The following is a 12321-nucleotide window of genomic DNA, read 5'->3' on the forward strand; positions in this document are numbered from 1 at the left end:
ATCCTTTTTATTTCATAAGGTCAGTAGTTCTCCTTCCACTTTCATTCCTGATTTAGTAATTTGAGTCGTCTTCTCTTTGTTTCTTGTCCAGTCTAGCTAAGGTTTGTAAATTTTGTTGATCTGGTCAAAGAACAACTCTTGGTTTTGCTGATTTTTTTCTATTGTTTTTCTGTTCTCTATTTCATTTATTTCTGCTCTAATTTTTATTATTTCCTTCCTTCTACTTGCTTTGAGTTTAGTTTGCTCTTCTGTTTCTAGTTTCTTCAGGTGGAAAGTTAGGTTGTTAATTTGAGATCTTTCTTCTTTTTTTTTTTTTTTAATATAGGTATTTACTGCTATAAATTTCCCTCTAAGCACTGACTTTGCTGAATCACCGAAGTTTTGGTATGTTGTGAAATTATTTTCATTCATTTCAAAGTATTTCTAATTTCTCTTGTGATTTCTTTTTCCTGTTTGTTATTTAGGAGTGAGTTGTTTAATTTCCACATATTTGTGAGTTTCCGAAATTTACTTCTGTTATTGACTTCTAATTTCATACCATTATGGTCAGAAAACATACTTTGTATGATTTCAATCCTTTTAAATTTATTTAGACTTGATTATGGTCAAATATATGGTCTGTCCTGGAGACTGTTACATGTATACTTGAGAAGAATGTGTATTCTGCTGTTGTTGGGTGGAGTGTTCTATAGGTATCTGTGAGGTCTAGTTGGTTTATAGTGTTGTTCATGTCTACTCTTTCCTTGCGATCTTCCACCTACTTGTCCTATCATTTTTGAAAGTGGAATATTGAAGTCTACAACCATTACTCTTTGTTTCTCCCTTCAGTTCTATCAGTTTTTGCTGTATTTTGAAACTCCGTTGTTAGGTACCCATATGTTTATCATCGTTATATCTTCTTAATGGGTTGAGTCTTTTATCATTATAGAATGTCCTTTCTTTATCACTAGTAACAATTTTTGTCCTAAAGTCTATTTTGTCTGATATTAGTATAGCTACTCCAGTGCTTTATAGCTAGTTTGCATGATTTATGTTTTTCCATTCTTTTACTTTCAGCCAACTTGTGTTTTTCAATCTAAAGTTTGTCTCCTTGAGACAGCATATAGTTGGATCATGTGTTTTTTAATCCATTCTGCCAATCTCTGCCTTTTAATTGGAATGCTTAATCTATTAACATTCAGTATAATTACTGGTAAGGTAAGATTTATGTCTTCCATCTTGTTATTTGTTTTCTACTTGTCTTATGTCTTTTTTTCTCCTCTATTCCTTCACTGTCTTTTGTTATATTAAATGAGTTAAGTTTAATTCCCTTGTCATCTCTTTTACTATATAATTTGTGTTATTTTCTTGCTGTAGGGATTACAGTTAGCATTTTAATTTAAAACAATCTAGTTCAGATTAATACCAACTTAATTTCAATAATATACAAAAACTGATACTATATAGCCCCATTCCCTCCCCCCTTCTTCATATTGTTATTGTCATAAAAGTTACATCTTAATAAATGGTGTACCCATCAACACAGGTATATAATTATTGCTTAATGAAGTTGTCTTTTAAATCAAATAGGGGCAGGGGAAAGCCATTTTTCTTGAGTAAATACTCCTTGGATTGATGCAAGCCATTGGTTAATTTCCAGAGTTCTGAAAAAGTTAATTCTGTTTTTGCCAGTTTTCTTGTTTCTTTTATGGAGGAGAGAATTTTCAGATTTCTCTAACCACTTTCTTTTAAAATCACTCTCAATGTACCTTTTTTTTTTTTAATTAATTTATTTATTTGTTTATTTATTTTTGGCTGTGTTGGTTCTTCGTTTCTGTGCGAGGGCTTTCTCTGGTTGTGGCAAGTGGGGGCCACTCTTCATCGTGGTGCACGGGCCTCTCACCATCGCGGCCTCTCTTGTTGTGGAGCACAGGCTCCAGACGCGCAGGCTCAGTAGTTGTGGCTCACGGGCCCAGTTGCTCCACGGCATGTGGGATCTTCCCAGACCAGGGCTCGAACCCGTGTCCCCTGCACTAGCAGGCAGATTCTCAACCACTGCGCCACCAGGGAAGCCCTCAATGTACTTTTAATTTGTATTTCCCTTAGATGAAGTTAAACATCTTTATTATGTTTATATTTCATTTTGTGTGAGCTATAGGTATGTATCCTGTGACTGTATTCTATTAAGTATTTGTTTTCTAGTTGATTTGTAGGGATTAGGGAAATGAGCCATCTGCCTTTGTATGAGCTGCAAAATTTTTCTTCATTTTGTGTTTTGATTTTTGTTTATGGTATTTTTGTCATAAAGGGAAAAGTATCAGTCTTTTTTTAATTTATCCTAATGTGTCAGTTTTAATGTATCTATGAATTCTTTTATGGCCGCTGAGTTTTGTGTAATACTTTAAAGATTTTTTTCCTGTAAGATTATTTTAACTATTCCCCAATGGCCTTTCAAGTATTTTTTTAAATAAATTTTATCAAAATATAATTTACATGCAGTAAAGTACACCTATTTAAATGATGAGTTTTGACAAATGTATACACCCATGTAACCACTACCACAAACATGATAGAGAACATTTAATCACCCCCAAAAGTTCTTTCAGGCCCCTTTACAGTCATTCCCACTCTACCACCACCACCAGCACAAAATAATCTTGTTATTTTTTTCCTTGTGTTTATGTCTGTGATGATTTCCCCCTTGTCATTTATTTCATCCATCTTCTTGAGTAAAGTTAGCTAACACTTTGTTATTTCATTTTACTTCAAAGAATAAGCTCTTTTATTTATGTATTAGTTATGTCATTTTTCTCCTTTAAAATTAACGAGCTATTTGAGTAAGATGCTTAATTCTTGTTAAGGGTGTGAATTTTCCTCTGAGAACTTCTTTAACTGAATTCCAAAGGTTCTGATATGAAGCAGTCATCTCACCATGTCACCTGCATTTTCTTTGCTTTGTTTTTGTGTTTCTTATAATGAAATTTAGTTTAGTATTCTCATCGTAGAAGTTACTTTTATACCTATGACTCTGGTTGGAAGTCTATGAATACCAACCAAAGCAATGATGGAATTAATATATTTCTCCTTCCCTCTTCTCTACCAGCCAATTGATTATCTTAGTATTTTCTTTTGTATTGTTAAATATACCTTTACTTCTGTCACGTTCTAAAAAGTTCAAACTACATTCAGACCAGGGTAAGTTTCTCCCAGAGGGGTACTTTTTAGACCTATTCTGCCCTTCCCCCACATTCTCCTGCCCTCCCCCACCCCCACCTTGCCTTCCCACCAGGCAAGTCCCCAGTCATCCTAGCCAGGGGAAATGAGGGCTTAGTTGATTGGTAGGCAGCTCCTGCCTCCCTAAATTTAGGTTCTGTCACAGGCTGAGACTCTATCAGAGGAAGCTCAAAACATCCTGCCAGAGCTTCCTGAAAATAGCATCACTAGACTTACACAGTCCCTGCCTGTTCCTTCTCCTCAGATACCTAGACCAAGCTTAGGGCCCTTCCAGATGGTCCAGATGGCGAAAACCTCTTTTTGCTTAGTTCTCCATGATTATAAAAGACTGGGTTCCTGAGCACCTCATCTTCTCCATTTAAGTCTCTCATCTCAGTATGGGCAAATATTTTCAAACTGAACAGTTGAGAAGAAATCATGGCAGAAACCTTAAAGGGCCTCCTATCCCCAGCCTGGACTAGCTTTCATTTACACTTAACCATGGCCATACCCTTACCATTTATTCCTCCTCCCCTCACCCCCATGCCCTTTTTCCACTGGACTCGTCCCAGGCTCAGAGTTCAGGCCAAAGGGAACAGAACTACCGGATGATCACCCAGTTGAGAAAGAGCCAGCTCTGGTAAAACTGATGTCTGCAAAGTTCTTTTATTTCCTGGTGCTTGAAAATCCTTTGTCCTGCCAAGGAATAAGCTTGGTATCTATTTCAGTTTCTGATCTTACTCCTGTTTCTTTCCAACTCCATCTCTCATACCCCATCTGTCCTGAATCTCCTTTAACTAATTATTATCCCCCTTCTCCCACCATATGTTGTTACATCATAAGATGTCACTTGTTTACAAGGTATAGAGCAGAAAGCAGAAGAGATTTCTAGACTCAAGAAAATGACTCTATACTTTCAGGTATCCTGATAAAGACACAAAATACTTTTGAAGAGGTCTTCTTGATGCCCCTTAATTCAAATTGTGTGCAGTATTCTGACCAGGGAGGGAAACCACTTCCCCGCTAGCAGAACAGGCAGGAGATCATACAACACAAACTCTGGACCAGTCTTTTCAGTTTTCGGGCCATGTGAAGTCAAACTTGGGCCCTTTCCTTCCCCCTCAAGCATCAAGAGCTCATATATTATCATTTAGAGTTTATTTAGCCCTGTGGTGTAATGGCAGAGGAACTAGCGTGGGGGACTTCCCCAGACACCTCACTCGTTCCAAGTATCACTTACCAGGTGAGAAAAGTCAAGATATTAGATCAGATCCTGAAGACCCTAGTTGCTCTGATATCCTAAGGATCTAGGGCACAGGCTGCGTGGGTGGCTACACAGAACCCTGGGGATGATCTCTGTGAGTTTACAGGATGGTGAACAGCTTAGCTGGGTGGAATCTCGCTATTAGGTGGATCCTGGGCTGGCTTGAAGGAGGCTCCTCCACTCTTGTCCCCTCCAGGGAAGATGACTGTGGCGTATGTCACAGGCTTGGAGCAGATCTCAGCCTTAGGAGGCAGAGGGGGCAAACAGGATGGGGCTGGGGGTGGGTGTTTCCCTGACAGGGAATCAAGAGGAAGGTTGGTGTAGGTGTTATTGTCAAAGGAAGGTGGCGAGTCGAGCCTAACATATGGTACATCCGATGGCACGTCAACAGCCAGTCCAGAGTCACTGATGTGGTGGACCACTGAGGAGGGGGCCTGTAACAAAAGCAGGCAAATCAGGCAAAGAGAAAATGCCTCCCTCTGCCCCAGTTCCCTTAGATGGGAAGCCTAGGACCAGACTGGATCTGTCTCTTCAATCCTGAGTATGTCAGTGGGCAAGAAGGCTTCACTTTGAAGATTTTCAAGCCCCAAGTTTCTCCACAAATCTGGGAAGGTGGATAGCAAGGTGGGAAGGTGGGAGACCATTGTTGCCAAGTTTACAGCATTTAGGAAGAGGGTTTGGACTTCTACCAGGTCCCAGTCTTTTCTCCACCCCATCATCCTGGGACTTCTCAGTGATTGTGGCAGAGGGAGGGTCTGGGGAATTTGGCTGGGGGCCTGCAGAGGTCTCTTACCGAGCCTGAGACTCCACTGCTCTGAAATCGTCCACAGGCAGCAAGCCTGTTCCCTGGCAGGACAGAGGACAGAAGCACAGTCTGCTTCTTATGCTGACTCAGTGCCCCCCTCACGCCCTTCAGAAACCTTGGAAACCTCCGTCCTAGCCCATACTCACCTTCCCCACTCCCACCAGCAAAGTTTTCCATCTCCCCAGCCCCCACCCCCAGCCAGCCCTAACTCTCCCCCCACCCACTTACTGCTTCCACAGCTCCCCTCAACCTGCCTCAACACTCAATCCATCTCCCGAAATCCCCCACCTCCTCCAGTCACCTGTCCCCAATCCCACTGTCTCACCCTCTCCAATTCCTGTTTCTCCCCAGGCCGCCTCCCACTGAATCTCTTTGCTCTCCTCTACCCCTCAGCCATGGGAATTCTAGGGTCTGGGGACCCTTACTGAAGCCCGTCTGTAGGGGGAGCAGACCTAGATTCTCAGCCTTGAATACAAGACTGGCTGATATAGGACCAGGGGGCCATTCTGAGATAGGCAGGTGGACAGCTACCTACCTTTCCTTTTGGCCATCACAGCAAACAGCACCACCGCCATCACCAGCAGGCCCAGCAGGAGCACAGCACCCCAAATCAAGGGTCTGCTGAGAGACACAAAGGAGTAGGTGAGCTTAGCCCTGAACCTGGCAGGGAGCTGCTTGGCCAGGAATCCTAGAGAAGTGGCACAGAGGTGCAGTTCTTGGTGAGCCATGGTTGGAGAAAGAGATTTTTGGAATGGAATGAGGAGGACAAACTCAGGCAGGGCAGAGAGACACACTGTCAGGGTATCCTGGCTGGAGATCTGGGATGAAGGGGTCAGTGCTGAACTGGGATAGGGAGGTATGTCTGTCTGTCTGCCTACCTGCCTGGTCAGAAATTCCCCAGGAGTGGAAAGAATCATAAAGTTTCTTTTCAATTTAGTCTGGGGCTCTAAACAAGCTGTATCTTCACCACCACCCCTTCCCAGCCTCCCAAATACAGTTCTTGTCAGTACCTCTTCTTATCTCGGCTGGGGTCCAAAGGGCTGGCACTGCCTACAGGATCTGAAGAGGAGATGTCAGCCAGACTCCTGACCTGATGGGTCTCCTCGTCGTCCTCTTTCAGGCCAGGAGCTGAGTCAGAAGGAAATACTTAATGAGAACATACCCATTGTGGGCAGGGTTCAAGGGCCTATTGAGATCTGAGGGACTGGGGGAGTAGAGCTGAGGAAGGAGAAGTCCTAAGTAAGGAACACAAAGAAGGGGTGCTTGGGATACTCCTTAGGGGCCTCTCATTCTGGAGGTCAGGGAGTGGCCTCTTTATGTCTTTATCTGGTTGTGAATATGCTCACTTTCCCCTTTACCACCAGCTCCCAACCCTCCCCCTCTGCATTTCTTCTCCTTCACCTGCTCCCACTGTACCCAGGCTGCTCAGACTATGCAGAAACCCTACTGGGTAATCTGTGCCCACCTCCCTACCCAACCTCACTCATCTCATTGGAGACCTTGCTCCTGGCTCTCATCACTTGTTCTCCAAAGGGACCTCAGCCCAGCCTGCTAGACCTCTCCACATACCTGCAACCCTGTGACCGCCCCTGCAGGCTGGCTGAGCCCCACCCCAAGCTCTGCGCTCAGGAGCTAAGGAACTTAGGGTCAGCCCTGATATGACACAATGCCAGCTGATCCTTGCTGAGAGCCTTGCTTGGACCCTGAGACTCAGTTTTGTGACAAGGTTTCTGTCATCCTAACAACATGCTCAAATTCTGTCTGTGGGACTCAGGGTTGGTTTCTCTGGGCCTGAGGATCTGCCTTGGGAACCCGGGCAGTCCTTCTAGACCCTCTGAGAGGAGAGTCTTGCCGTGTTCTTAGAGAGTCACCATTCCCACTACCCAACCCATTCCAATCCAGGAACTGGAGATGCTATGGCCCCAATCTTGCTGTATATGTCCTGATCTCCTGGAGTTTTTTAAATCACCCACATCCTCCCTGGATACTGTGCTCTACCTGCCTGCCTGAACGTCCATCCTCTACAGCTGTTGGGGTCCCCAGCACCTGCCCCACTACAGGTACCTGTCTCCCTGCCACCTATTCCCAGTGCATTGTTTTGTCACAACTTGCCATTTAGGGAGTTCTAACCTTGAGTTACTAAACCTTAGTGTCAAGGAAGAAGGAGAACAAAGGATGACTAGGGTTAACAGAAGTATATTTATAATATAAATAATAATTGTGGACTCAAGAGGGATTCTAATGACAGCTTAGTCCATCCTCGTAATTAAAAGATGGAGAAAAAACAGAGAAGGAAAAATGCCTTTCTTAATTTCATTACTTTGGGCATTTGGCACAAATTACTTGAAAAAGGAAGACCTGAAAATGAAAAAAATGTCAGCATCCATAAGTGCAAGGTAGGACAGTTTCTGCTTCCTCAGGTAGCTGACCATGTTCCCAACAGAACATTTTTTTTTAAACAATATCCTATTTTTCTGGAAAAAATTTAATACTTTAAAATGTACTTTCAATAAATATTTAGACATGAGAAAGTTATAAGCTGTGAAAATGAAACCTGTGAATATAGTTTCTATACTGAAAATAGGGTTGAGAATATTAACTATTCTCAACCCTATAATATTAACTATTCTCAACCCTATAATATTAACTATTGCTGACACTTTTTTCTGTTTTTAAAACTGAATGAGTTGAAGGAATTCAGGCATTGAATGTACCCTGCCTGTAGGTGAGGCACATACTAGATGCTCAGGGAAGATTTATAAAATTAAATTAGATATAAATTCAATAGTTTTTAAGCCATCAGACTTGTTATTACAGCAATAAAAACCTGGAAGATGTAAAAAAATTAATTCCAGTTGATATGTCTGAATTAAAACTTTGTTTAAAACATTTCTAAGCAAAATAATAGCATCAAGTATGTTGAAAATGCTGGACAAGGAGGCCAAGGCCCTGAGTGGGGAAAGAGAATTTGCCTTCCTGTGGGGAGACCCACTTGTGCGGGAGGGGAAAGGGGACTGCTATGTGGCTGGTTTATCTCAGACTTCTCACCCAGTTTGGTTTCCGTTCCCTGCAGAGCTGTCAAAAGGATATCTGCTCCCAATTCCTCCCCCACAAGGGCCCCTACCCACCAAGGACCCAAGAGCAGCTGGTGGGGCAGGAAGGCAGGTTAGAGCGGTGGTGGCCAGGCTGGAATAACTCACCTGCAGGGAGCACATCCAGACTGATTCTGTGCACAGTCTGGGGCCCTGAGATTCCCTCTACCACGCAGCCGTACTCTCCGGCATCCTCCTCCTGTAGGGTAACCATCTCCACCTGGAGCAGGCCACCCCCCAGGTCAGTGAGAAATACGCGGCTGCTGGCTGGGGCCCTGCGTTCCACAGCTGACGACACCAAGGGCTGGCATCCCTCTGGCAGGAACCGGCACCACACCTTTCGAGCCTTGACATCCTGGAGTCGGTAGTGGCACTGCACCAGGATGGAGCTCCCCACAGGCGCCTGCAGCACCTCAGGGAGGCTGCCAGCCGAGCCCTGGCCTAGGGAAGGAAAGTTGCAGGGATGTTGGACAGGGCACCTCCTGGCCCACCCACTGCGTAGGGGCACAGGGATCTAGAGGTCCACCTTCTGGGCCTACATGTTATTGTTGCCATGGTAATGCCAGTTATTCCTGGGCATGGAGTGGGGTATATGGGGCCCAGAGTGCAGCTCCTTCTGAACCTTACCTGCTAGTCCCAGGAACAGCAACAGGAGCAGGTTGGGGCCCATGGCTGGGCAGGGAGATGTCAGCTCTGGGGCTTGCCTGGGCACTGACACAGCATTCCCCTGGGGGCAGGAAACTTTTGCCTCAGACAGTCACGTGGGGTTCTCAGTGACCATGGGGTGGGAAGCAGGCACTGGTGGGCCCCTCCATGGGTGGGGAGAAGGAGCTCTTCCAAGCCCTGGTTGGTTCAGTGCTCAGGAACTATCCCTGAGGGTAGGAATGGGCAAGGTAGGGTGAGAAGGCCCAAGGAAAAACAGAAGGCTGGGAGCCTGCCCCCGCCCCCACCCCCACCCCGCACCCTGTAAGGAATGAAGAGGGGGAGGAGGATTGTGACAACCAGAGAGCATTAGAGAAAGGGGGAAGATGATCTTCAGGGTATTCCAAATACAGAATCCGATGATGCAGAGCTGTGAAGGAGGGACGTAAAGTGTCCTTCTCATGGCCCGAGGCCATCTTGATTTTAAATTCTATGTGAGTGCCCCACCCAAGCTCTCAGGAGATCGTCCAGGAAGCCCCACCTTGATGGTGCGCCCTGGGCTGGCCTGTCTTCATTCCCTCAGATGGGCGCTCCCTAGACACTTTGAGTGTGGACCACGTGCTCCAGTTCTAGGATTTGCATTATTGCTTTGATAATTAGTTGGATATTGACCCTCATGTATTCATCTCATCTTCATAGCTTTTCTCTCTCAGTTTCCATCTTTTTTGTTCTGATTCCTAGAAGATATCCTCATCTTTTTCTTCCATCCCTTCTCTCCTTGTCCTTCAGATTTTTATCCCTTAGTGCTTTTAATTTACAAGATTTTTTATTCTCCAAGCATTTCTTATTTATAGCATATTATTTTTGTTTCATGAATGCATTATCCTCTCTGTTAGGAGACAGTTCTCTATGAACATTTTTGGGCCTTCCCAGGAAAGGGCACTAACCAAGCTTTGTTCCAGGGCGATTGAAGAGCAAACTTGCCTTGGGAGTTAGAGACAGTGTGTCAGCTCCAGAGAGATTTGCTTCCATCCTTCCCCTCCCTCCCTGGAGAAGATTAGTTCATGTTCCAGAGTAAAGACCTCTCTCTCTCTCCAGAGAGGAAGAAGGGCCAACGTGCCAGATGCTCTATATAAGCTCCAAGTCTCATAATTTGGGGTTCCTGTCCTATGACACAAACCCACTCCCTGCACAGGGAACATCTGGCCCTCATTCACGTCACCTTGTGCAGAACTGGGGTTTGGGGATCCTGCATGGAATGTGAGTAATAAACCTGCTGACACCGGGGGAGCACCAGTGCTCAGAGAGACAGGAACAGTCAAGGTGGGGATGGCTGGGAGGATACACTGCTCTGACCTAGATGGTCACACCTGGAAAGGGGCATGAAAAAGCCACCCTCCCTCCTTCCTCTGTCCTCTTTTCTCTCCTCCTCCCCTCTCTCTGCCTCTCTCCTTCCTCCAGGAGCAAGGGAGTTGAGAATGGGAAACTGGGAGCAGGAGCCTGAGAAAGCCGGCTTCTGTGTTAAGCTGAGCCTCATGGACATGGTGATAGGGTGACCAGCTGTCCCTGTTTACCTGGCACTGGGGGTCTTTCCGGGAGACAGGATTTTCAGTGCTAACACTGGCAGAGTCTCTGGCTAACTGGACAGATGGGTCTCCCCAGTGAGTATTATGGAAGTACGTATATCTGTCCTGCCAATATGTATCAGGCTTTCTTTGATTTCCTTACAAGAGAATTATTTTCACAGTAACAAGCCATGTGGGAGCGTTGTGTGAGGAGGAGACCTCTCTTCAATATTTACTGAGTGCCTAAAACAGATACAGTCCCTGCTGAGTGCCTAAAACAGATACAGTCCCTGCTGGGTGCCTAGGACAGAGGTGGCCAGGATCCAGGGGGGTGTCCTATCACTGGGCATTAGAGAAGAGGAAGGAAACCAGTGCTTATCCAGGACCTACTATGTGCCAGACATCTGGCCGGGACTTTAATGTTATTCCTTTCAATCGCATAAATACCCACCAAAGTAGGGTTGTTTTGTTTTGGTTTGGTGTTGGGTTTTTTATTTGTTTTTACATGCGAGGACCCTGAGGCTCAGAGGAGTTAAGGAATTTGCTTACGTCTTCTTAGTAGGAGGCAAACTTGAAATTGGAATACCCCTTCTGTTCAGTGTGCACCGCAGAGAGTCCAAGGCAGGGGATCCTGATGGCAATCTGAATCCCAGGGTAGATGTCTCTGACGTGGCAGAGCAGGCAGGAGAAAAGGCTGAGCTCCCAAGAGGAGGAAAGTTCCAGCGGCACTCCATGACCAGGCAAGTCCTGGAGCCTCCCCTTCCATCTCATCACCCTTGGTGCCCAGACGGGGCGGGAGCGAGGGAGGTGCAGGGGGCTCAGTTTGGGCTCTGCTCAGCCTTGGCTCCTAGACTGTGCCTGTGTCTGCAGGAAGGAGACGACTGCCCCAGGACCCGATGGGGAAGTTTCACGTGCCTCTGAGTCAGGGACACCAGGGAAACACAGACTGGACCAGAGTCCTGGAGCTGGGGACAGAGACAGCGGAGCAGCCTAAGCAGGGAGTGGGGAGGCAGGGCTGGGGCAGGACTGCAATTAGGGGAGTGATGTGTTGACATGAGGCTGGAACACAGGGCTGCCTCAGGGGCTCTTGCCCAGTGATTCAAAACCCCAGGTACCCACACCCAGCTTAGGGGGCAACGCAGCCCCGTGTGGCCATGGCCAGAGGGGCTCCTGGGCTTCCACCTCTCTGAGGCCCAGGACAGAGAACCTGAGGATGTGGCCAACTTGTTTCCTCCTCTTCGGGGCAACCCACCCTCAGGGTAGTCTCCATCCCATTCTCCTCGCTCCACCTCAGGTGGCATGTGTGTGTTGAAGAGAGAGGTGAGGTTCCCTGAGCTGCCGTGGCTGTTCCCTGTGCCCCGAATACTCTTCCCCCCTTGCTTCCTCAAAGTGTTTCTCAAGTGGTGCCTTCTGACTACTCTTCAGAATTGCGTCATCCCCCGTGCCTCCTGCACTCCCCGTACTCCTAACCATCTGACTGACTGACTTACTGTGTTTGTCTGCTCTCTTCCCACTAGAACATGGCTTTGTGTGGGCAGAAATCTTTGCTTGTTTTGTTCACTGTTGTGTCTCCAATGCCTAGACTAGTACCTGGCACAGAAAATATTTATTGAATAAATATACAAATAAATAAGTAAGATTGAGCTAGAGGGAAGGACACCTTGAACGCCAAGTGAAAGTAGGATTTCCAGGCTCTACGAGGGACTTTGGGTAAATCCTTTCCCTTCTGAGCCTCAGTTTCCCTTCCACAGGATAAGGGGC

General features: G+C 46.0%; 1 protein-coding gene across 2 annotated transcripts; it reads right to left on the reverse strand.

Moving 5' to 3' along the window:
- Positions 1–4575: 4575 nt before the first annotated feature.
- LOC137773836 (trem-like transcript 1 protein) lies at positions 4576–9023 on the reverse strand. Of its 2 annotated transcripts, XM_068558868.1 has the most exons (6): positions 8981–9023; positions 8462–8794; positions 6272–6374; positions 5797–5882; positions 5250–5302; positions 4576–4890 (listed from the first exon to the last, which is right to left on the reverse strand). In XM_068558868.1, the coding sequence occupies exons 1-6, from the start codon at positions 9021–9023 to the stop codon at positions 4576–4578; spliced, it is 933 nt and encodes a 310-aa protein (XP_068414969.1). The 2 variants fall into 2 exon arrangements, with proteins under 2 accessions (XP_068414969.1, XP_068414970.1); XM_068558869.1 differs by lacking the exon at positions 8462–8794.
- Between the last annotated feature and the right edge of the window lie 3298 nt (positions 9024–12321).

This window comes from Eschrichtius robustus, chromosome 12, assembly GCF_028021215.1.
Source record: "Eschrichtius robustus isolate mEscRob2 chromosome 12, mEscRob2.pri, whole genome shotgun sequence".
In the NCBI taxonomy this organism is placed as follows: domain Eukaryota; kingdom Metazoa; phylum Chordata; class Mammalia; order Artiodactyla; family Eschrichtiidae; genus Eschrichtius; species Eschrichtius robustus.

Coding starts and splice junctions, on each gene's coding strand:
- LOC137773836 (XM_068558868.1), bottom strand. CDS start 9,023: ATGGGCCCCAACCTGCTCCTGTTGCTGTTCCTGGGACTAGCAG. Junction 5,883..6,271: donor CCCAGCCGAGATAAGAAGAG/GTACTGACAAGA, acceptor TGTGTCTCTCAG/CAGACCCTTGATTTGGGGTG. Junction 4,891..5,249: donor GCAGTGGAGTCTCAGGCTCG/GTAAGAGACCTC, acceptor CTTTTGTTACAG/GCCCCCTCCTCAGTGGTCCA.